The sequence below is a fragment of the Crocodylus porosus genome, unplaced genomic scaffold (assembly GCF_001723895.1).
Source record: "Crocodylus porosus isolate Cpor-Errol unplaced genomic scaffold, CroPor_comp1, whole genome shotgun sequence".
NCBI classification, from domain to species: domain Eukaryota; kingdom Metazoa; phylum Chordata; order Crocodylia; family Crocodylidae; genus Crocodylus; species Crocodylus porosus.
The window spans coordinates 27,634,989-27,660,019 of NW_017728910.1; the positions used below are offsets into that span (position 1 = coordinate 27,634,989).

At 38.8% G+C, this 25,031-nt stretch overlaps 1 protein-coding gene across 6 annotated transcripts in view; it reads left to right on the forward strand.

The window, feature by feature from the left end:
* The window catches only part of OPA1 (OPA1, mitochondrial dynamin like GTPase), a 77,651-nt gene that overhangs the window by 12,145 nt on the left and 40,475 nt on the right, over nt 1–25,031 (forward strand). For 3 of the 6 annotated variants that reach the window (XM_019532929.1, XM_019532930.1, XM_019532927.1), the window contains exons 5-19: nt 1,320–1,373; nt 2,009–2,076; nt 10,282–10,392; nt 15,375–15,428; nt 16,458–16,562; nt 17,561–17,647; nt 19,266–19,379; nt 20,452–20,532; nt 21,035–21,109; nt 21,350–21,421; nt 21,510–21,609; nt 22,757–22,887; nt 23,239–23,311; nt 23,410–23,482; nt 23,958–24,073. In XM_019532929.1, coding sequence (XP_019388474.1) covers nt 1,320–1,373; nt 2,009–2,076; nt 10,282–10,392; nt 15,375–15,428; nt 16,458–16,562; nt 17,561–17,647; nt 19,266–19,379; nt 20,452–20,532; nt 21,035–21,109; nt 21,350–21,421; nt 21,510–21,609; nt 22,757–22,887; nt 23,239–23,311; nt 23,410–23,482; nt 23,958–24,073 — 1,314 coding nt within the window. The remainder of the gene's footprint in view (nt 1–1,319; nt 1,374–2,008; nt 2,077–10,281; nt 10,393–15,374; nt 15,429–16,457; nt 16,563–17,560; nt 17,648–19,265; nt 19,380–20,451; nt 20,533–21,034; nt 21,110–21,349; nt 21,422–21,509; nt 21,610–22,756; nt 22,888–23,238; nt 23,312–23,409; nt 23,483–23,957; nt 24,074–25,031) is intronic. The other 3 variants (XM_019532932.1, XM_019532931.1, XM_019532933.1) reach the window with 3 other exon arrangements.

The window sequence follows — 25,031 nt, forward strand, 5'->3', positions numbered from 1 at the left end:
CAGGAGTGACTAGAAATAACAGTCACAAGCTGGCAGAGGGTAAATTCAGATTAGACATCAGGAGGCGCTACTTCACTGTTAGGGCAGCTAAGATCTGGAACCAACTTCCAAGCAAAGTGGTGCTGGCTCCTACCCTGGGGGTCTTTAAGACAAGGCTTGACAATCACCTTGCTGAGGTTGTTTGACTCCAATACTCTTTCCTGCCATGTCAGGGTGTTGGACTTGATGATCTGCTCAGGTCCCTTCCGACCCTACTAACTATGAAACTATGAAACCTCACAATGGTGGGCATAGAAAAATGTGCATTAACTTATTTTTAATGTGCATTAGCTAAAGAACAATTTTTTGTAACAGTTTAATGCACATTGAAATAAGCTAATGCTCATTAAAGCTCACATGCGGACATGCCCAATGATTTTTAGCTGGTTTGGTGATATCTTGGGCTGAGTTCCAGGTGTTCTACTTGGGCAAAACTCATGTTGAAGTTAGAAGCTTTTTGGAGGGGTACACATGTTAAATTCTGGTTGTGACAAATGAACTCCAAAACCCAGACAGTACACAAAAAATGCAAGGCTGTGTTACAAGTTCAGAGATTCTGCCCATATTTGTTGTGAACTTAAGCTTTAACCTTTTTTTACAACCTGAGAAATTTAAAAAAAATATTCACACAGTGAAGATAAATAGACTTTAAGACCCCTAAAGTGTCCCTTTGATCATTTACCCTCATCTGCTCCTTAACATAGACGATTGAAATTCACACAGACATTCCTGCAATGAAGGGAATTTATTCTTTCTCACTACATCTGTGAAACATTATCAAACTAGACAATCTTGTGGTTGAGTTGGAGCTTATCATTTAACATGATCATCTAATCTTGGTTTGAATGTAAGACTGCAAGCTTACATGTTAAATGTCAAGGTACAGATAGAGATATCAAACTTCATGGCATAACTTTAAGTGTGGATGCTTGGAAACTTAACTCTTCTAGTCCTGTGAGCATGTTCCTAATAGGTTTAGTTACAAACTTTGAAACAAAATCATTTTTCGTGCAAGACTTTATTTTCAGTCAAATTGGAAACAACCAGTGACAAGCAGATGAGCCACCCATGTTCATTAGCTTTTTAAAATTGGAATGTGCTACTGACATTGCTATGAATTGTTATCCATTTTAGCTACATTTATTAGCATATCGATACTGACATGATTTCTATTACGTCTGTCTGGTCCCTGCACTGACACTGAAATCCCTCACATCTTTGTTTTTGGTTTTGTTTGTATTTATAATTTTTATTTCCCCTTTCTTGCTGGTTTTTCACAGGTTACAATTTGGTTAGTGAAGTCATAGGAGCTTCTGATCTACTTCTGTTGTTAGGTGTGTAAAAGCCCTTTTTATTGCCCTTAACATGCCTCTTTAATTATTTAAATATTGATATCCTAAGAGGGGATGAATAAGTACAAGTGCAGTTTATTGCTGCAATTTCATTTTGAATTGGAAATACTTAACAGCAACAGTTTTGGCAAAAGTCAATTCCTACAGAGACAAAAGCCAGTGCTTCATTGTCCAAAGCCTAAAGAGATATCTTTATTTCTTGCATTTTTCAGAAGCTTGCTCAGAAAAATATTATTTAAAATCTGCAGGAATATTTTTTTTCTCAACATAAATGGTAATTTGTCCCATCATGATCATTTCATCAGAAAAAAATGTTGTAGAACATAAATAGTCTAATTGAAGTTGCCTGTTACCTTTTATATTAGTATGTATAGTTTGAAATATAAGCAAGATTTAATACACTAGTCTTTATAAATGGATTTTAATCTCCCCCCTCCCCAGTTTCCGTATATATTAATTGTAATCTTTGGAATAATTGCAACTTCAAAGAGATAATTTGTATAATAAATACATTGGTGCTTGTACTATAATTTGAACTTGAAATTAGCTAGTTGTAGTTTTGAGTTTTGAAAAGGCTGTTGGTGATGTTGGAGTAAGTTTCTGTAACTTTTTCCCAGGTACCCCAGGGGAAACGGCATTCAAAGCTACGGACCAGGGCTATGACAATGACAAACAGTACAAGAAGGTAAATAGAAAGAAAACTTTGCAATCGTAAGGCTTTAAAAGCTTAAATGGGTATTTTCAATTACATTTAATTGAAAATAAACCTTCACTAATAAGCAGTAAATGTCTTAAGGGAACCAAATGGAATTTATAGCTGAAACAGCATGCAGCTACAATGATTAAACATTTGGGCAGAACAGAAAGAGCACTGCAGTGTCACTAAGGCACTCTCTAGAACTGTGGATGGAATGGGCATGTTAAGTACATTTTAAGTGTACTGTATTCCCCTGACATTTTGGGGGGTCTGCTCTTGCCAGGACTTAACTGCTTATAGCTCAGAAGTGAGGCCTTAATGTTTAAAACTCGCAGGGATTTATCATGCATGTGCTCTGATTGTACCTCTTACAGTACTGGGTCTTATGACTTCCTTTGTTTAAACAGTACATATCAAATTTTGTATTTATCTTTTTCTTATCAACACAAAGTTGTGCTATTAGTATACTTTGAAGTGAAAGATGTAAATCTTAATATTCACATTTCTTATTCACAGATCTTTTATTAAAACTGTTTACTCCCAAATGGCAACTCTGAATATTTAATTTCATAGTTGCTCTTGTTTTTTCGTTGCACACTTTGAAAATTTATGAACAAACCAGAAAGAAAACTAATGCATGTTGGGAACTTTTATTGTAAAAAATTAGTAGCTTATACATTTACAATCAATACAGTATCTGCCTTGCAACTGAAAATATTTCTGTTGTTCCAGTGCTAGCAAAACTAAAAAAAATGACATATTTTAAACATGTTTTGATGCATGCAGGCATGTATACACGTGTGCTACATTTTCACTGCATTTACAGATGCAGTGAAATCTGTACAAGAGATCACCACTTGTTAGGTAGCCTGCTATTTTAGGATAACCTCAAAGTCTACATTTGAAATAATTGCAATTTTGTTTCCCAGTTATTAGAAAACTGTCCTTTTTTTAGGAACTGATTTGCTGTCTGTTTTGAAGTTTTGCTCAGGATAGATTTCACTGTTTAAAAATTAAAATTGGATTGAAATAAAGGTCATCTTACCTATTACATATGGGAATTAAATAAGATGTTTTCATATATATTTGACTATTTTGTATGTAATGTATGCTTATGTAACTTGATTTCCAAATGTAAATTCATAAATAGTACTAAGACCGTAGCTGGTTATAATGGGTAATTTCTAATAAATATACGTTAAATGTGGGTTTTTTTCTTCTCACATTTTCTGCAAAGAAAAAGTATTGGTTTTGTATAAAACTATTAAGCAATTGTAACACTGACCAACTTATTTGACATCCAATGTCAAGTTCATATAAAGATCCTGAGTTCATATCCAGAGATCTTTTTTCCTGTGCCTGTTGCTAGTTCAACCCAGTGGTACATGTCTGTGGACATGCCATAGAGAGAGAGAAATTAATGGGTCTCTAATACTGTGGGCTGTTTCGTGGCACTAATTTCCATAGTATTTTGATGGAAAACAATGTTATGGGTCCCAGGAAAGCCTTCTTAAATTTGATTTTTCTGCTTATGGGCCTAGTCTAACTGCCACTGACATCAATGACGTCTTACAGTTGTCTTTAATGATGGATGTATTGAAGGCTCATGTGAATTCAAGCCTCTCCAAAATGAAAAGGTGCCTTAATTAATATGATACTGTCCCTCCTTAATGAATTGGCAGTAAATTTATTTTCAGTTACTTGCCTTATTGCCCAGGTGTCTTTACTGGCTCTTTAGTTTTATTTGCATTTTTTTGGAATAATTCTCCTGTTCGTCTTGTCTTGTTTCTCTAGCCAAAGCCACACTTATACATCTCTTCTCCCCCAAGCCATCTTATTCTTTGGGAATCTCTGAGGGCAGCGGCACAGTGTAAGCCCTGGGTAATGTGGGCAGCCATTTAAACTGTGCAGCAGGCACTAGCCATTTGCCGGAGTCTACTGATCTCAACATTAAAGGAACTAGAGAAGCCAAATTAGGCTGAGTTCTAAGACTTAATCTAAATAGTCCTTTTGGAAGAGGGCAAAAAAAAAGTCCTGCATCCCAAATGCTAAAATTAGGCCTTTTCCCTCTTTCACCTCTGGTAATGAAAGTGCACTACACTCAGCCCAATAAAAAAGTATTCCTTTGTCCTCTCCAGAGTTGAAAAGCTCTTGCTGCTGCTGGTGGTGAGAGTAGGAGGGTCTATTGATAGGCACTGTCCCTGCCTACAGCCATAGTAATGCAGTCGATAGCTAAAGTGAGGGTTTGCGGTATCAGGAAAAAGATGGAAAATTTATTCTTTTAGTTTGTTTGAGGCTACAGAATTTTCAGTTTGCCACTGAAAGCATGACTGCTGCAAAACACCCAGGCACTAGTGGGCCTCCTAAAGTTCACCTTGGAATCCTAGTTTTGTTAAGCAAATACTATCCAGAAGGCCTTGATTATGAAACAGAGTTGTATGATAGCAGGACAGCTCCTGAAAAACAGAGGTTAGAAAGCATCTTTTCTGCTTAGAACTGTGAATGTCTCTCGTTGAAACTGCATTAACTGATAGATAATGAAAAAAACAACAGTAATTTATGTAGAAAACTTTTTAAATTTCCCATAATAGGTCAGGTGAGCTTTCTTCTTGCTATGCATTCCACATCTGATCCATATAAGATTGCATTCCACAACTGATTGATTTTAAGTTGCACTAAAAATTGTGATTGTGTGAATGAGGAAAATAAAACAGCATGGTATAAAACATATCTGATTGCACTTGATCCACCCCTGGCTCAGTGTCCTTGGCCCTGAAAAAGTCAGTAATTGGGTAAAGACCCTGATTATCATGTCTTGTGTAGAAGAAAATGATGAGTAGTATCAAGTTGGGGTGAACTGGCACCCTCTTTGAGACCAAAGCTTTCAGTAAAATGAAAAGGAAAATAATGAATTTGGACAATAAGCTTTGGAAGGGACTGAGAAAATGGTCCCAAATCCTGGGTCATGGACTTGTTATGTTTTATACCAGTCAATGTGCTGCAGCTTACGTAACTTATATTAATGTTTCAATGCAAAATATGTATCACTTTCCAATTTTTGTCATTACTTTTTTTTAGTGCAGTAGTGTGTCAAATAAGGATTGAGTCATTAATTATTATTTAGTCATGTCTCTATGTGGATTCAATGAGACATTTTGTGAAGGAAGAGAGGGCAAATGGAGTTGCAACATAAACACTAAAATATTTTCCAGTGACATCACAAGTGTAATCTGGGTTAGAATCAGTGGAGTCTTATTACTTTTGTTCTTTTAAAAGCTTGAGCTCATGAAGTCACACGTGACAATTTCAAACTTCCTTGAAAAGTTTCCGGCCTTCAAAGGGGAGGGGGAAGGAATCATGAGGAAATCATGAACCTAAGCCAATCTCATGATTTGGGCACACTTGAAGATGGCATTGTAGCATAAGCCACACAAGGCCTTGGATCATAGGGACAGCCTTTTACATTGTGCAGATGGCACTACTCATTTCCCAAATCCCATTGATGTAAATCTTAAAGGTGCTGCCTAAACCAAATTAAGCATGCTGGTTAATTCATATGGGAATGGTCTTCATGCAGTTCTTTACACCTTGTTAAGGCTTCTTCTCCTGTCAGTCACCATACCTCAACAACAGGTTCCCAACCCTCCCAGGGAAGATTTCCCTCACTTTCATGCTCCAAACAGGGAAATGTGGTTGTGAAACCACTGCCATGACACCTCCACTACCACACACGCATACTGGAGACCAAGATGTCAAGAGCGGAACCAGGGTGCTTTTGGCATGGCTTCACCACTTCACATCCAGGGTTGGTATAAGGACACAAGAATGGATGAACGGGGCGTGCCTGCTACTGTCCCTTATCTAATGTACTAGGTAAGATGGCCTTTACTTCAATTCCAGCCCTGGAGACTTGATGCGAAGACTCCCTCAGAGCGTTATGCCTTAATTAGGTTTTGCCAACTTCAAGGCTACAGTCAGTGTCAGGGCTGTTAATAGCCCTGCCTGACAGTGGTCCAGATAGGCTAGAAGGATTAACTGTTCTCTGTGCATGTTATTCTGAATGCCAGGCAGCTTCCTCCATGTAGCTTAGTCTGTGTTTAAATTTAGCTTAAGTAGGCCAAAAGAGCCTGCCTGAATGAGGCTTTTCCTATGGTCTAAAAATCAGTGCTGAGTCCCCATGTGATTTTCCCCATACTGCTGCTACTGGAGCTAGAAAAGAGGTGTAGCAAAGTAAGCTTGGCTGGGGTCACAGTCTCATCTCCATCTTGCAGGTCAGCTGCATCCCTGTATCAGTTGTGTAGGATGAGTATGCTCTCTTCCTACCATGTATAGTGTAGCCCGTCTGGCATCAATCAGTAGTATCTTTACTCTTTTTGCATGAGGTCTTCCCATGGCATTTTGTATGGCGATGTTAATAATGACTAACAGCTTTCTTAAATAATAGCTCTTGCTTGCTCAGTTAGGATTTTCCTGTCTTGTGGCTGCCTGGCCAATGTCTGAAGTGGGCAGGGAAATCAGGAAAGCAGTTAATGGGAGTAGCAGAGGCTTATACAATCTGCTTCTCCATTTGGGGTTAGTTAAGTTCAGAATCCCTGTCGAGCAGACTTCAAAAACTTCAGCCCCAAACTGAAGAGTTATTAAACTATTATTAAAATAAATTCAGGAATCAGGATAACTAAAGGTGTAGTCTGTTTTACAGTTACTGTGTGAAAGATGAGATCACTTCCTTTTCTTTAAGGATCATCTGTCAGTACAAGTCATTTTGAGAGGGCACGTCTTGGAGGAAAAAGGAATTCTACAGGCTAACTGAGTTTGTGACAAAGCAGTGTTGTTCCTTGACTGCACAAGCTGTTCTCACATAGCTAAAATTTTGAATTAAGTTAACAAAACAACAAGAATAAAGAAGCAGTTGTTCCAACCCCCTGCTCTGATGCTGTGCAGCCACATCTCAGATCTGTGTGACAATTGCCATTTGTAGTGCTGCATCTAGACAGAATGAGGTTGGATTAAGGGGCAGTGTGCATACCCAAGTCCTTTGCCTTGGTTACTTGCCTGACCCTACCTTAAGATTTAAATGTCTCTATACTTATAACTTCCTGCCTAGGTAGGGTAGATGAGAAAGGATTGTTCCTGACATCTTTTTAAATTCTTTTTTTCTTTCCAGCCTTAACATTGCTTTCAGAATATGTAAATCTAATAGGTCCTTGATCTTTGTGTGCCTTTGATTATATTTTACACCATACTTTAAAAACATATCCAATAACTTAATGTAGACACAGCAATTGAAAAGCAACTCTGTTTGGCTGCTTCTTCCTAAAAATCTGCTAAATTTTGTTGTCTCCCACCCCACTTCTCAGTTTAATGTGCAGAGCTCTGTTTTTAGGCAGCTCATGTAAAATTTTCAACGCAACTTTAAGACTTCATCTTTTAAGTCACTTTGAATTTTTAGGCAGGTCTTAAGCTTCCATGGGCATGTCTACACATACATTAATGTGCCATAGTTACTGTGCATTAAGTTTAGTACCTGTTATTACAGGTGCTAACTCAATGTTCAGTAACCAGCGCTACTCCACAGTATTGCGGACACATGTCTTTCTAGTGACACTAATGTACAATAGACTAATTCTAAAAGCATTAGCACAGCTTTTGCTACGACGCGCTAATGCACGGTAGAATTACTCTACCATATATTTAGCGTCTCATGTAGACATGCCCAGTGTCACTTAAGCCCTCATCCTGTGAAACTTAAGTATGACTTGGCTTTACTGTCGTGAGTACTTCCATTGAAATCAACAGAGCTACTGCTCCCTGGAGCAGACCTAAGCACATATTTAAGTACTAGGCTCTTAAATATTTTTTAAATTGGGTTTTTTGCTCTGAAGGCATTTTGTTTTTTTAAAGTGACCTCTATAACCAAAGTGCAAGAGATTCATCCAGTAGCTTTACTGTAAAATAACCATTTTGGGTATTTTGAGAAGACAGCGGTGAAAGTTAGAGCTTCTGTAGTTGTATCATGCTGTTCCTTTTCTGCTGCTTTTGCACAATTTGCATCATATACTTTGTAGTGTGTTTATTGGCCTGTCTTTTGAGTGTTTCTTTGGTAATGCAAGTGACAATACTATGGAGCTTTTAGTGTAACATTCCATTAAGAGGATCCAATCATCGATAGTGATTTTAATAGGTAAAAATCCATTAATTCATTTAAAGGAGAGGTTGTTTTTCTGTGTGTGTGGGTCTTATCCTGATATGGTAGTTGTTATATAGGCCATTCTGATAGTCAGTGTTTTTTCTTTCTGTTTTACTAATATAATTCAACAAAAAGCCAAAAGAATCTGTTATAAACTAAAAAAAAAAAAAAAAAGAAAGTTTTAAATGTTGAGACCATCTTACTCATCAAACTCCCCACTTTCATATTGTACTGTACTGAAGGGAATGCTTTTTGCTTTCTTTTTCTCCTTTTCTTTTTTTAAACTTAGTTCCCCAGGGAAAAGAAAACATATGGAACAGGTATCACAGGAAGCAATTGCAAATTAAATAATGCTGTATGAAGTGATGCTACTGTATAGTGCCTCGTCCAACATAATGGGCAAATTAAGGCTATCGAGGCCACTGTAATTTCATGTGTTCTTCCTTTTGTAAATTTTCCTACTCCTATCTTAATTTTTAAAGGGACACTGTCAAGTCATATTTGAGAGCTTACTTGTTGACAAAAAAAAATCAGAGTTCTTAAAATATACATAAAAATGAATATTTAATACGGCACTTGACAGATCAGTATCATTTACTATTCCTATGTATTAGCACAATGCTTTTATATTTGGTTTTTCAGCATTGTAGAGATTTGAAGGGTTTTCCTTGAAATAAAAGTGAAATTTATATTGTTACATAAATATATATAACATCATTTACAGAATCTAAAATTTGGATATTTGACAGTGTCTTCGTTGTTTTTATCCTTCCTCCATAGCATGTCTCTGTGTGTACATGCCTGTGTATATATATGTATCTTTTTTGTGCAGCATATGTACATGATAGATGAGCTTTGAGGAACAAATTCATTTTTTTTGAAAAAAACATTCACTTCCATGGTAATTGTGGGCAAGATTCTTTGGGTGAATGCAATATCTTTTATTAGACCAACTAAACAGTTGGAAAATTGTTCTTTGTAACTTTTTGGGCGCAAACACCCTTTTTCAGGCATAGGGAGAGTTTGTTCTTGTTTGTGTGCTCTACTGGGTGGAATGGATTTTTTAAAACACTGTTATGTGTAGTATCAAGCCTCTTATTCTGTTGAAAGGTTGTTGTTTTCCCCTTGAAGATAAAATGCTATGTTTGAGCAGAATTTTGTGCTTAAATAATAGGTTGATGTAGATACCTCCGAGTTTTAAAACAAGTTCTATAAGAAATTCCAAAGAATTGTTATAAACACTATTTCTGAATTGATATGGGCAAAAAATAATTATTGGGAGAAATAAAATTAGATATATGAATAAGTATGCAATACATTCCTGGAATTTGTCAGTGAGTGGGAGGAACTATATAATTTAAGTAGACACTACAAAGATGCAAGAGAGTGAAGAAAATGTCACAATATCCTCCCTAAACTTCTGTTCCTTCAAGTTTGGATATGGGAGTAGTAGGACTCAATTTTGTTTTTTGACAAACCACGTATGTGCCTGAGGTATTTAAAAAGCAAATATGTGCTTCTGTAACCTAGGCAAAATTAGGTATATTAATTGGTACACATGCAGTTACACGCTCAATTTTGTGCAGGGCCCCAAATATCAGGTCTGACTTCTATTTAAATACCTTAGTCTCATGGACCAATTGTGGAAAAAGTCCTTCTATCTGGAGACCTTTTATGTAAACAGTTGGAAATGAGGTGCTGAAAATTATCACAGTGTCTCTCTAAATAAGGGTAATTTAAAGCTTTTTTTAAAAATGATTATAATACTAAAATGTAGCTTATTCATTGTTTGTTCTATCTGACTTTGCTTTGCAAAACACAGGCTAGCTAGCTGAATCCAGTTCCAGGTAGCTAGCAGTAGCTTTTGCAAATCAGTTTCCATTTTTGTTTGAACTGACCCATTCATTCCTGTCTTTTATCTATCTTTATGTTATACCTTTTGGTTTAACATTGTTCTCCTCCCACCCCAAATTTTTCCCTTTCTTCTTATTGTAAACTCATGGCAGGGCCTGCTTGGTGAACTCATTCTGTTACAACAGCAAATCCAGCAGCACGAAGAAGAAGCACGCAAAGCCGCTGACCAATATAACATGGGCTCTTCCCAGCAGAAGGCAAAGGTGATGGCTTAAAGGGCACTGTGTACTTTATTCGTACTAATCAAATACTTCAGCCTCCTTTGTTTGATGTAGAAGAATCTAATTTCTGTCTGCTTATGAGCCCAGATAATTTTTGCAAAAGTATATTTTACAAGAGTGTCTGATATAAAATTGGTTCTACTTCCAGTTGACAGAACTGGTTTATGCCTTTAAGTACGTTGTTAAGAACAAACAAGATATTCTTGAGCAGTTTCATAAGTAATTTAACTTTGTTTTTAAAAGCTTTTTAACATGTTTCTTACTTCTAAATACATTATTAAAAGGTATTATGTTTGGGATTTGCGGAGATGAAATTAGGCAGTCATTCTTAAACTGAGTAAATGCTGGCTACTTTCCTGATTTGGAGATTGGACGCAGGAATTAAAAGTATATCCCAGATGTTTCCTCCCAGGGTTGGGAACTAAAATGCTGCTTTAGCAGCCAATTGTATTATGTTGGAATAAAACTATAAAAATACCCCTTCCCCAGTCTAGTTAGAATGATTGATTATATCATGTGACAAAATTATTAGTAACACGATACGTCGTTCTAGCAGATTGCTCAGATGTTAGCTATCAGCCACAACTTTACTCCTGTATTTATACACCATCTTGTTTGCCTGGGTATCCAAGTAATCGTCCGTAGCCCCTCTGTTGGACACAGGCGTGTTGTTTTACGTGGTTGATGTCGATGCCAGCACTGGAATTCTTTTATCCATCAGCCTGCATCTGGAGATGTTTATTAGGTTGGAAAGTTTTGGTAGTTTGAGGCACTTCAGACCTAATTATGGGAGTGTATTCTTTCTTGCTTCTGTGACTGGAAATACATTTTGGTGCAGTTCCTGTGCTCACAGAATTGCCCCTTTTTCCTGACCTTCACTGTTCCATAGCTCTGGAAACAACCACTGAACTTAACTTCCTCTACATCGGAAGATAGACACAATAGAGAGGTGGAGAGATCTGTACATTGTGCTGTGTGACATTTCACTGAGGTATCCTGGAGGAGATCATTTTTCAGTCTCTAAAACTGAGGGAGCATTTTTGAGTTTAAGTATTCCATTCCGTTTCCAGCTTTCATTTTTTAAATTAGTTTAAATGGTATATACACTCGTTCACAGGCAGTAAAAACTATTCTTCCTCCTCTGTACAGCTATTGGAAAATGAATAGGAAGGGAGATGTGTCTCTGAGGGTTTTTTTCTCATTTATATGTCCCCTTTCTGTTTAGAGAAACTTGACTGGTTCTGCCCTCAGTGGGACCACTCACTGTGCAGTAAAGGGCATGCACGTGCAAGGCACTGAAATCTAACTACTCTTAAAAATTGCTCAGTAGTAGGTTAGCTAGTCCTCCACGGTCATAGAAACAGAGTTCCCATCAAGAGCAATATTGGCGTTAGAAAACCAGAGGTACTGTCCATTTATTATATATTTCCTGTTCACCATTTTCTTCTCGTCAGAGGATTCCTCTTCCCCTGCATCGCGCAACGTCTGTACTAATAGCAGAAGTGGTTAGTGTTGCATCTTGGTACAGTGTCATATCTGACTGTGCTGGGGGAGCTGCAGTCTGGAACAAAAAGGCAGAATTGGTCCACAGAGCAACTTCCCCATTTTTCTAAAGAGCTTTTTCAAAGGAAGTCTTCCTACTGGGCTACTTTATGTCTTCAGACTCTGAAGCAGGTGTGTAAACTGGGATACCTAAAGAGTCAAAGCAGTTGCTGGAAAAGGAATGTCATACTTGAGATTTAAAACTGTCTCCGTTTTATGAGGAACCAGTGAAAAAGAAAGCATGATATTATTAATCAGTGTCTGCAGGGAATTTCACCTTTTTTGCCTCCAGTTCAGTAGCATAGTGATTGCAGAAAAGTTTATAGAAAAGGGGCCCACACCTGTAAATGATTTCCTGTTCTATGAAGATGAATATTAATCGCATTTCTAAAATGCTGTGAGTGTAATTTTCTTTGTAATAACAAAAAAGCTAGCTTTTAACGTTAAGATGTGCTGTGCTGTATACATGCCGGGGAAAAGGAAATGATAATGCATCGTACTTTGTCACAATTAAGACTTTTACTGTAAAACAAATTGAATGATTGGATTAAGCAGGCCACTTGTTGCTGCACACTTTAAAAGGAGGATATAGTTCAGAGATTCCAGCTGTTGATCTAAACTCTGCCTTTGGCAGGCACAGTTTCAGCTCCCACTGAAAACAGCCAGGTTACATTCATTTATGATGGGGCTGAATGTGTTTCACTTTATTTTGCAAGCCTATCTGCTTGCCTGTCGGCTGAAAACTGAACTGGCAGAGTTCCATTTGTATCCTTGTCCCACTTGTTTTTAATACGTCATAGGCATTTTTGTCAGTACAAGATTGCAATTAATTAATCAAGCAGTAAAAGGCTGTGCATGCATTGTGTTATGTAGAGCTTTTCAGTAATGTTATAAAAGAAGGAACTGTAAACTGCCCAAACTATTTCTATTTTTCAGTTTTTTTGTCTTAATTTCTCTTCAAAATAGTCTAGATGTTCTCTTTAGAAAGAACTATACATCCAGAGGACACTTGTTATCTCTCTTCACTTTTAATACAGTTTTTATAACTGTCAAAAGGGAATTCATCCCCATTGTTTTTTTTTCATTTTATTTATTTTCCATTGGGTTAAATGTTGTATTAAGGTGGGAGGTTTTTTGTTAGATAGCAACAACTTAGATAGTTGCCTCTTGTAAGCATTTCTTTGTGCTTTTTCATTTTCAGTATTGTCACTAAGAGTTGTCCCTGGTTTGGTAGGGGTGAAGGGAGTTTGTGATGCCGTATCCCATTATTAACTCTAGACTGTAGGTACCTACAGGGATTTTCGAAAGCACCTAATATTCAGACATGTGACAATGTTAATCTTGTTACTCAACATACTGCAGAAAGGCAGCTTTGTTAGTGATGCGTTCAGTGTAAGAAGCTTTGAAGAATAGAATAGAGGCAATGTTTTTAAAAATCCTAGTGGATATTTAAGTGCCTCTTTACACATAAATACCTTCAGAAAGCTTACCCTTTTTTAAAAAATAATTTTTATTCATGAACTGGAGGGAAAAATCACAAGGCATTATACAGCAGAGTGGAAAATATAAAGGCTCTGTGGGGTTTTTTTAAGTAAGCATTTGGTAAAGTAGGACTGTAAATTAGGCTTGGGTGACCATGTTGTTACTTTGTAATTTGGCAGTAATTATGCTGCTTATCAACAATATAGAAACACTTGGGAGTATTAGGAATGAAATCCTCCCAGTGAAATCTGTGGAGGTGCCGACTACAACCATATGTACAAGCTCACCTGAATGACATACCTAAAAATGTGATGGTGTTTGCACGCTGCAGTTTCAGTATACTGCTCTGATGGTGCACATTCATTTGGTCATCTTTGACCTATTTCTGTGTCTGTCCTGGAAGTGTCCCAGGGCTGGGTGTTTCCTGGCTGCAGTTTGTGCCCCTCTGTTGTTCTCCAACACCCTAATGAAGGCACAGCGCTTTTTCAGACTCTGTTTCCTCATTTGTGGCGTTTTGTGATGGGCAGCAAGCTGTCCTTCTTTGTGTTGAGTGACTGCTTCTTAGTTTCTGTTCCATGCTTTCTGTAATTGGGGTTCAGAGATGGAAAGAAATGATGGTCCATTTCTAGCTTTTTATTTTCACTGGTTAAAAAAATCCACCAAGAATAAGAATGCAATTGGATGCAGAATGGATTTTCATCTGATATTGCCTATTGCAAAGTAAATACATGGTCATAGGTTAAATGGCTTCAATATTTCAGTCACCCTAGGTGGGTGAACTGCCAAATCTACAAGCAGTTATTATGAAATTGAAATACTAAACTGGTGTCCTGTAAATTTGCATCTGTACATTGTGACACTATCTTTGTTATAACATGAATTTGTCTGAGTTGCAAATATTTTACAGTGGCTTCATTTTAAAAATCAGAATAGATTTTATTATTATTTTTTTCCTGACATTTTTAGGAGCATGTTTATTTTTGCTAAATTCAGTCATTTGTCTGTTATCTTCTAAACTTTACATAATGCCTGTTATCGGATCACGTGTGCTTGTATTCTTAAGTTTTTGAAGAAATAAATGGAAAATTGTTTTAAATGTCTGATTTTACTATTTTAAAATCTGTTTTACCTTACAGATTTCTGTTTTAAAAATTGATTTAAGATTTCCATGTATGAAATGGAGTAAGATCAGACTTCATTTCACTGGACATTTAACATCTTTACCTTTATAATCACGTGTCCATGACCTTGCTTTTTTTAATGCTGTCTGAATGATAGTGTGGGCCAGCATAAAGCAACTTAGGAGGACTATATGGACAAAAGGAAGGGATAAAATAGAAAAACAAACTCAGCACTTGCCTGGTAGAACATTCTTGCTTTATTTAGGTAGCTAGGTCCCAACACTACTCAGTTCTGTGCAGAACTCGCAATGTATTTTCCCCCTTGGAGGTTTTATAAATCTCAGAGGCAAACATTAGGCACAAATGCACTACAAAATTCAGAGACTATTGATAGCTGAGTTGTTGAAAGTAGTATCAGTAGCAAATTCTTGAGTTAGTGTTTGCATCTTCAAAAAAAAAACTCATTAAATTACTATTATAGCCCCAAACAATTTAGCCACCCTGAAGCCACACCTCAATTTTATTTATCCTCCAAGTTCTATTTTTCTGTATAGGGTCTTGAAAGTGTGTATTGCAAGATAAAAGCTTGACTTGATTTTATATGATCTTTCTGTTCTGCATGGAAACGTCAATAATCTTTAAGCACCAAATGCTAATTGGACTTAACAGCTTGATTTGATTGAAACTGCATGCAAAATCAGTTTTTTCTCTTATGTTCAATAAAACTTTAGCTTTGTGATTCATTTGCACCCTAAGGGTAAACTAGATGTTCTGTATGTCAACAAATAGAAATATTAAGAAATATTCTTCATGTTATAGGTCTCTGACAAAGACAAAATTGATCAGCTTCAAGAAGAACTTCTGCGCACTCAGGTACTAAACCCTTCCCAAAAAAGAGCCCAAAATGAGGGCAACAGTGCCAAACTTTTGAACAAAACCCTGTCTGTGGTGTGAAATGTTTGCAAAAAAAATGGAATTAAATTTTATTAAGTTATGGATCCCAAATTGCTACAATGTGGCTATGATACTTCATCCTTAATTCACCAGTGTTAATTTTTACTTTTAAAATGTAAAAGCGGTCTTGATTTGTTTTGTGACTATTCCTAGTATGTAGCTGCGGGGTCTAGTATGTTTGACTGGCACACTTTTGCTTCGGGTAGGAAATAGGATTACCTGTAAAAGGATTACATCTTAATTTATCAACCTGTGAAATGTCATTTCTGGTAGAGATAAGCACAGTAGAGACAATATGCATTAGCTGATTCTACATAAGAGGCTGAATATGAAACTGTATAGTTTGGTTTTGGGGAAACACCACAGATGGTGAACTGTTGTTCTGTTTATGGTCATAGTGGCCTGTGCAAGAACCAAATGTGCTTTTTCTTGTCCCAGCAGACAATTTACATTGTTGGCTGAGAATTAGTTAAAATGGTTAGTAGTCTGTCAGATTGATTATTGATTCACAAATTTCTCTCCCACATAAAGCCATTTTTGCAAGAGGAATATTTTGCAGTATCTTTAATTTGCATAAAATTAATAAGGGTAAAGTAAGAGATTTTGGTATATTTCTGTTTATCTGAGGGCTTTGAGAATCTGAAACCAACAGCAGTGTAAAGGACTCTTCTTTCTTTAACAAACCTGAACTATGCTAACAACTGTAAGCAAAAAAGCCTGTTAATGATCTGATCATCTTCATCTGAGGAAGTGATCTGTTGCTCATGAAAGCTTATGCATCTCTGATTTACTTAGTCTATAAGATGCATCTCTACCTTGCCTACTTTTTTATAACTGAGAAGTATTTTGTTAAGTTTTGTTCATAAAATTCTTATATTAATATACATCGACTTATCTGTGCCCATTATTTTTTATTGTTGTTCTAATATTTGTACTTCTGTTTTGTAGCTCAAATATCAACGAATGCTTGAGCGCTTAGAGAAGGAGAATAAAGAATTAAGAAAGCTGGTCTTGCAAAGAGATGACAAGGGCATTCATCAGAGGAAGCTAAAGGTATTCCACCATGTATCTACACAGCAGTGAGGAACCCAGATGAAGCTGAGTCCAACCACTCCAAATCACTTTTCTTATATCAGTCTTTAAGTAGGTGAGACACTTTAGGTGTCTCATGAATAGTCCTTTGCAGACTTGTCTGTACTTCATTTCTAATTGGGCATTATCTGTATTTTATTACATGTAGCAGTAGTTTCATACCAAAAACACAGCTGAAGTTGCTGAGTTTATCCATGTAACTACATAAATGAACAAATGTATATGTGGATTGGGCAGTATTTTATAACTTCAGCCTGTTTGATTTTTAACTATAGGATGGCTTTGCTGTTTCAGTACAAATGCTCTGGCACCTCCATGATTTGCAGTGGGTAATTTGAAACGTGGTGGGGAAAACAGTGCTGAGGTCAGGGAGACATCTTTTGATGTCCCTATTTAAATCCAGGCAAATTTACGAAGTTAAGAGCTGTTGATGAAAACGTTCAGAGTGTTTTGCTAAATACAGCTTATGCTTAGCTTGCTACCAAAAAATTGGACATCCTTTGGATGACACACATGCACTGTTCCTCAGTGATCCATGTACCAAGTGCTGCCAGAGGGAGTTGAAATGGGACCAAGCACAATGTGCACTTAGCCTTACTGGGTAAACCCCTGGAAATTGAACCCAGATATTTAATTGCATCATTTCAGACCTGGTGAAGTCTGAATTTTCAGCCATGCTGTCTGTAAAATCAGATATCTCTAACCAAACCCTTCTGTTTCAGTGAACTATACATCCTCCTGTAGTGGCTTGTCTGCAAAGGACAACAGAATACATTTGGTGCCAGCTCTTTGTGGTTAATATGGTGATCTTGGCTGCAGTACTAAATGTTCAGGGCTTAAGCCCTTGAGAGAGTAAGCATGCAGGAATCCTCCTTACAAGACATAGGTGAAATTTTTTTACACTTGGTCTCAGCTCTGCTAGTTGGCTCTCTTCCCCTTATATTTTCAATTCTTTTTAGAAATCTTTGATCGATATGTATTCTGAAGTTCTAGACATTCTGTCCGACTATGATGCCAGCTATAATACCCAAGACCATCTACCTCGGGTAAGTTTTAATTCTTCACTGGGGATTTGTATTTGGCAGAAAACATTATTTTGCACAGGTAATATTATTGTACTTATGTAAAAGTTGCATGTACTGGTCAGCAGACCCAAAATTAAGAGTTAGCAGCAATTTTTATGTTACTTGCAGAAAGATCAAAAGACTAATTTAATTGGAAGGCATTTTCTTATATTCAAGAATAATTAAAAATTAAAGGCAGTCCATTGTCCTTGGATTTTTACACACATTGTCAGTTGAATTGCTTTTTTTCTTTTTCTCTTTTTAAAAATTATCAAATACTTGCACTTAATGTGAATCCCTTTGTTTTTTCGGATGAAGGTGTGGTTTCTGCATCCATGCTTTCTCCTGCAGTTTCTGGTTCACATCTAAAATGGAAAGAGGCATGTTTTCCAATGTAGATATGACCAAAACCTTGTGAGAGCATGTCGTATGTCTTTAGGCACCATTGAGTCAAACCTTGGTTCAAACCTTGGTTAAGCCACTGACAAGTTCTAACCACGGTTCAGATCCAGACTCTACTTTTTACTTTTAAATAATCTAAATAAAAATCTGAATTGTTAGATGATTAAAACGAGATATTAAGGAATCACTTATAACATGTTTCCTCTCAAATCTAATGTAACCTGTAGGCATGTGCGAAGCGGCTAGTATTTGCTTCGGATTTGGATTCAGACGATTTGGAGGACAGTGATTCGATTCGGTGATTCGAATCACTGTCCCAATTCAATTTGGCCAAATCTGATTCAGAGATTCGGCTGCTGCCGAATCTCTGAATCAGCCAGGCCCTGCCCACCCCAGCTCTTGGCTCTTTGGTGAAAAAAAAACCCCAGTGCTCACCGCTTCTGCCAGTAGGGAGCGATCCCCATTGCCCCCCATGCCACGTGGGGGGCTCTGAACGAGCCCCACAAGGCTGTGATAGGAGCGGTAAGTCCTAGGGCTTTTCTTGGTTGTTTTCTTTTCCTAAAGGGCCTGAGCTGGCCTGGACAAAGCACCTGTGGGGGGGCTGGGGGAGCGATGAGGGGGTCAGGGGGACTCGTGCAGAGCCCCTTACACAGTAGGGAGCAGCAGGAATCATCCGCCACCCAGAAGCACCTGGTGAGCACCAAGGCTTTTTTTTTAAAGTACTGAGCTGGGACAGGCAGAGGCAGCCTGGGGGGGCAGTCAGGGGGGCTGGGCAATTGGAGGGGTTAGGGAGGCTGGCAGGGTTCCCCCCATGGTCCCCTCCCCAGCACGCCCTCCCCTGCCCCTAGTACTTACCAGCTCGGACTTGGCTGCAGCTCCCTGCTGCAGCCACCAGGGACTGCTCAAATCATGGATGCTCTCTGAATCTTTTCCGAAGCTTCAGAGAGCTTTGAATTGATTTGGACCTTTAAATTGGTCCCCCGGTTGGATTTGGATTCGGAGATTCGGCCACCAAATCAGGCCGAATTTCCTCCGGATCGAATTGCCACCCAAAGCTTCGCACAGCCCTAGTAACCAGTGTTTATATGGATTTTTGTACTTTCTGTTGACGTTTAAACCAAAGTCTTAATACATTTTGTGAAACTCAGAAATTGTCTTAATGACTGAAGGCCAGTGATTATTGAACCCGTCATTTCAGGTAGTTGTGGTTGGAGATCAGAGCGCAGGAAAAACCAGTGTGCTAGAAATGATTGCCCAAGCTCGGATATTTCCTCGAGGGTCTGGGGAGATGATGACCCGTTCTCCTGTTAAGGTAAACAGCAGAGATGTATCTTAATCCTTATAACAATATTCAAGAATCAAAGCATCCTAAAATGATGAGTCAGTCTTATCTGATAATTAAGCTAATTTGCACATGTACACAAATGCCTGATTTTTAAGAGAGTATCATTGATGGCAAACATTCTGCATGGCCAGATCCTATCAATATGTGCTCCTAGAGCAGGGATGGGCAATCTGCAGACCATACAGGTAGTTTTGCTGAGCTGTCACGTGCTGAGTCAGTCTCCCTCCCGTCCCCATGCGGGGCATTGTGCAGGAGCGGGTGAGGCTGGGATCGTAGGACAGGGTCATGGGGCAGTGACAGCATAAGGCCAGGGCAGAGCTGCAGTCCGTTCCTTGCATGCCCCTGGTCACAGGACTCGCACCTCTCACAGGGGTGCTCAGGCAGCTGATCGTGGCTTTGCGCCAGCCCTGTCACTGTCCCAAGATCCCAGGGTCTCTGGCCCCACACTCCCGTCTTGCTCCTGGAGGCTGCTGCCTGTGGCTCTATCCATACTGCCTGGCTGTGGGCCCTGCTCACATGGGTGCCGCCCCTGGCAGCGGGTGCAGGGTACATGGGCAGTGGGGCTAGTTCCGGCAGTGGCAACTGGAAGGAGCCACCAGTGCCGGGGCTGCTGGAAAATGGAGTCTGGCTGCCATGCTGTCCCAGCCCTGCACACCTGGGTGTGATGGGACCAGCTGCACGTGCTATGACCTGGACTGCCCCATGTGCTTCAGCCAGACAGGACCGAGGGATCCACTGTGGGGCAGGGAAAATTCCTCCTGCCTGAGGGCCATATTTTGCCCATTCCTGTGCTAGAGTGTATGTAGTACCTCCTACTGCGGTAGCTGCACTGATTTTAGTTGAGACTACTTACCTGTTTGGTGAATAACTAAAAAATTTTCGTTTAGAAAGTTGTCAATCAAGAACCTTTCCTGAGTTGTTAATCATTTAAATTATATTTGAAAATATCAGTTGTCATCATGTGCTTTCTTTTTTTTCTGACCTGTAACCCTTTTCTTTTAAGATTTTTAGTAACATGTTTCTTCTTCCTAACTCTTAGGTCACCCTTAGTGAAGGTCCCCACCATGTGGCTTTGTTCAAAGATAGCTCTCGGGAGTTTGATCTGACCAAGGAGGAGGATGTGAGTATAAGAAATAGATGGAGGAAAATGTAATGTTGATTGTGTCTTTGTTTGAAAAAATAGATGTCTATGCCTGGCAGTTGTTCCCCATTTGAGTACAAAGCCAGATGACTTTTGAATAAAGCAAAGCATTTTGCTAAGGGTTAAACTCCATTTCAGTATGATTGCTGTTTAGATTTGAGAGGTGATGAATTGTACCCAGTAGAACAGGCGCCTGAGTGTTACAGCTTCCAGCAATACTTCTGAGTGCTGAGAATCCAAGAGCAATCCTAGTCAGTCTTTTGCGACTCCACTCACCAAAACAGATATTCTTTTTACATGCCTCTCGAGTGCCTTTTGAGTCTCGTCAACATTTGTAAACAAAGATATTGGACTAAAGGCTCCTTTATAGCTGATAAGTCCCCTTTTTCACGCATGCTAGTGGACATTCTACAATTAACAGGTAATACTTGGTTAGTGCTGAGTGTTATTAGTTCTAAAATCTTTGGTTGTGTCAAAACAGCTTGCAGCCTTGAGAAATGAGATAGAAATCAGAATGAGGAACAGCGTGAAAGAAGGATGCACTGTTAGTACTGAGGTAAGGCTTGCTGTTCACTGTGGGGGAAAATTCTTTTTATATGGCTCATTTGTACTTGTCCGTTCAATTCTGGGGCTGTCTCTAATGAGTTGGTACCAACTGTAAGAACTGCACAATATAAACTGCATTGATCCTATAAAACAACTCTTCTGCCAGGCCTATTTTTCATTTAGCATGAGACTTTTTGGATTTTAAAAAAACCTGCAGTAAAAAAAATATCATTCCAATGTTGTTTTACAGACCATTTCCTTAAACGTGAAAGGTCCTGGCCTGCAGAGAATGGTCCTGGTAGATTTGCCTGGTGTCATTAGTGTGAGTATACAGCAGTAATATTAGTTGATAATCTCTTGCCAGAGGAAACAGTCTTTTGTGACCTCTTTCTTACATATGTATATTATAGACTGTGACCTCAGGTATGGCTCCAGACACTAAGGAAACTATCTTCAGTATCAGCAAAGCTTATATGCAGAACCCTAATGCCATCATCCTTTGTATTCAAGGTAAGTTAAGACTAGAGACAGTAATTCATATGGTATTTGTTTCTATCAATTAAAGCTTTGCAACAGGCGCTTTAGATTGTTCAACCAGAGTTTTAGAAAGCTGGCCCTGAGCGGAAATCAATGTTTAAGCCTTCTGTGCTCTCAAGAAATGGATACAGGTCATCTGAAATAATGTGGGAATTGGGTCTGTGGGCCCCACCGGCCCTTGGAGGTTGTCATTTTTTTTTCTTAAGCTAGAAGGTACTGCACATGAACTTTTTTGCCACTAATGAAAAGAAATGGATACAGCTCTTGCATGCTTTTTATTACTTTTAAAATATAACCAAGATGGTGACACAGTTTAAACACAAAGGCCATGTCCAGAGGAGCACGGATGTTTGGTACCCCAGGGACAAGAAGCAGCGGCACACTTTGTGCCACTGTTGCTTGTCCCTGGGGAATGCCTGTGCCATGCATGCTCTAGCATGCAGCAGGTTACCCCGGGTTGGGTTGCGGAGGCTGGGGCATGCACAGTTGCTTGGGTCTAGGGAGCTGGGGAAGCTGCAGCCCCCGTGATCCTACAGCTGAGAACTTGGCCAGCAGCTGGAGCATGGCTCCAGCCAGCCAGGCTCCAGTTTTGGGTGGTGCATGCTGTTGCCATGTGCACCACCATGCTTTTTTCCAGTGGGTTTTTTTGACCATGGAGTTTGCAAGGTACCAGTGTGGGGAACACCTGAATGTACAGTGTGTAGCACTGCAGACCACACAGCCACTCGTCTGGACATGGCCAAAGTTTCCCCAAGACAGCGTTCAAAGGTTGCAGACTATAGTAGAGAGAATACTCTTTAGAAGACCTAGTAAATGTTTAAAGTTCAGTGTATTTTAGCTTGTGTTTAAATCTTATTTTTGTTGTTAGTCATTCTAAACATTCTGTTACCAAGACCCCAGTTTTTTCTAATGGAAAGAAAAAAATGGAAATGTTTTTCTGCTTGTGCCAGAAGCTAAACGATTAGGGATTTTCATCATTAACATTATGGACTTCAGTCAACCAGCTTACTAAAAAAATATATATAATTTTAATACCTATTAAATTCTTATAGTTCTAGTTCTGAATTTTGCTTAATAGTCCCTGAAATGGCAACTTCGTATTTTTTTTTTTTTTTTCCAGATGGGTCAGTGGATGCAGAGCGCAGTATTGTCACCGACTTAGTCAGTCAAATGGATCCTCAAGGAAAGAGGACAATTTTTGTTTTGACTAAAGTGGACCTTGCTGAAAAAAATGTGGCCAGTCCAAGCAGGGCAAGTATAAACCTTGTATTCCCCCTCCTGCCCCAGTTCCTAAATTAGGACAGCACTGCAGAGAATTGTGGTGCAAATACAAACATAGCAATGCACCTACCTGTCACAAAAATGTCTTTCCATCTTTATGTAAATCTTATCCTTGACTGGACTTCATGCTTTTATTCATTTCAAGTGACTTTTAGTCTTCTAAATAGTTTGCTTCAATTTTAGTACTTTTCCTTTAAATTACATTTTTCAAAATGTAGTAGAGCCTTTGCGTAATCCCCTAAAAAACTATTTTAAAAGTGTGTTAAAGAAATGAGAACACACATGAGTTCAGCTTGTAGTCTTTTATATTTATTTTCATAGATCCAACAAATCATTGAAGGTAAACTCTTCCCAATGAAGGCACTGGGTTATTTTGCAGTTGTTACTGGAAAAGGTAAATAGAGTTACATGTCTGATTCTTTGACTCTTTGCTGACATGGAATGAATCATTGCCTCAATAGAACTGTTGCAACACCTCTCTCCTTTCTTTAGGAAACACCAATGAAAGTATTGACTCTATTAAAGAATATGAAGAGGATTTTTTTCAGAATTCAAAACTCTTAAAGTACGTCATTATTTATTTTTTGGCATCTCGTCAGTAATTGCAAACACATTTCTGTAGTTTAACTTTTTACAGACTTTGATTAGGAAATCACTTTGCATATGTTGCAGTGTCTTCTAATTCTCAAAGATCTATGTGGGCAAACGTAGTTTCCGCCTCCAATAGCTAGCTCTGTGGTTTGCCTGCAGTGAACTGAACAGATGTTTCTGATTTAGCCAATTTGCATTTCCTGTGAAGGAAGAGACCAGATGCATGTTCCTTAGACACTTGTGTCCCTAAGTTTCCCTCAGAGGCTGCACTGAACCTGTGTTTTAATGCTAAGAAGACTCCAAATGCAATTTTGTGCATTTGGATGCCTGAGTGGAGAATCAAGGTTTTAGGCAGATGCATGCTCTCATGTTGAATTATTTTCTAGTACATAAAATAGGGTTTTATTCTTGAAATATTTTTCTGTACATATGGATCTCTTTCTTCACAGAACATGTATGCTGAAGGCCCACCAGGTAACAACACGCAACCTAAGCCTTGCTGTGTCAGATTGCTTTTGGAAAATGGTGAGAGAATCTGTGGAGCAGCAGGCCGATGCTTTTAAAGGTAATCTCTCTCCCTCTCTGTATAATGTGCCTGGAGGCAAAGCCCCATAGCATTGACTATGGGCAGACATAATGTTTTCAGGAAGTTTGCAAGTTTCCATTATGCAGTTCTGTGAATGAGCTGTAATTCAGCTTTTCTGCAGAGGAAAGAATCCCATGGCCAGCATAATTCATCATTTATTTATGATCATGCTCTTTAATAAGAAATAGCCAGATCACATGTGGGGAGCCTGTGGGCAAGAGGTATCTCTCAAGTCAAAGAGAATTTGTGGCATAAAGGCTGCAACTTTATTAGATAAACAAGTATCTATGTAAGTAACAGAGAAATGATTCTGAACTCTCCACCAAAGTGTGAGTATTCCTTTGTCCCTGTTGGGGACAAGATAGTTTCCTGGTCCAAAATACCCATAGTAGAACATAGGCATGGTACACCTATATCATGCTTGACTAGTGGCTGTGCAACCTGCTCTTGAACACCTCCAGTGATGGAGAGTCCACAGCTTCCCTAGGCAATCTGTGCCACTGCCCCATGCTTCTAATAGTGAAGAAGCATTTCCAGACATCCAAGCTCAATTTACTTCGCTGGAGCTTCAAGACATTGGTCTGCGTCCTCTTCTCTGCAGCAAGACAGAACAGGTGCTTTCCCTCTTCTTTATGGCAACCCTTCAGACATTGGAAGATTGCTATCATGTCCTCTCTTAAGCACCTTTCCTGCAAACTGAACATGCCCTAGCTCCTCAGCTTTCATATACATTAGGGCTGGAAAGGACCTTGGAAGATCATCGAGTCCAGCCCCCCGCCCGAAGGGCAGGAAGTCAGCTGGGGTCATAGGATCCCAGCAAGATAAACATCCAATTTTTTCTTGAAGGTGTTCAATGCAGGTGCTTGAACCACCCCTGATGGCAGGCTGTTCCAGACCTTGGGGGCTCGGACAGTAAAGAAATTCTTCCTTATGTCCA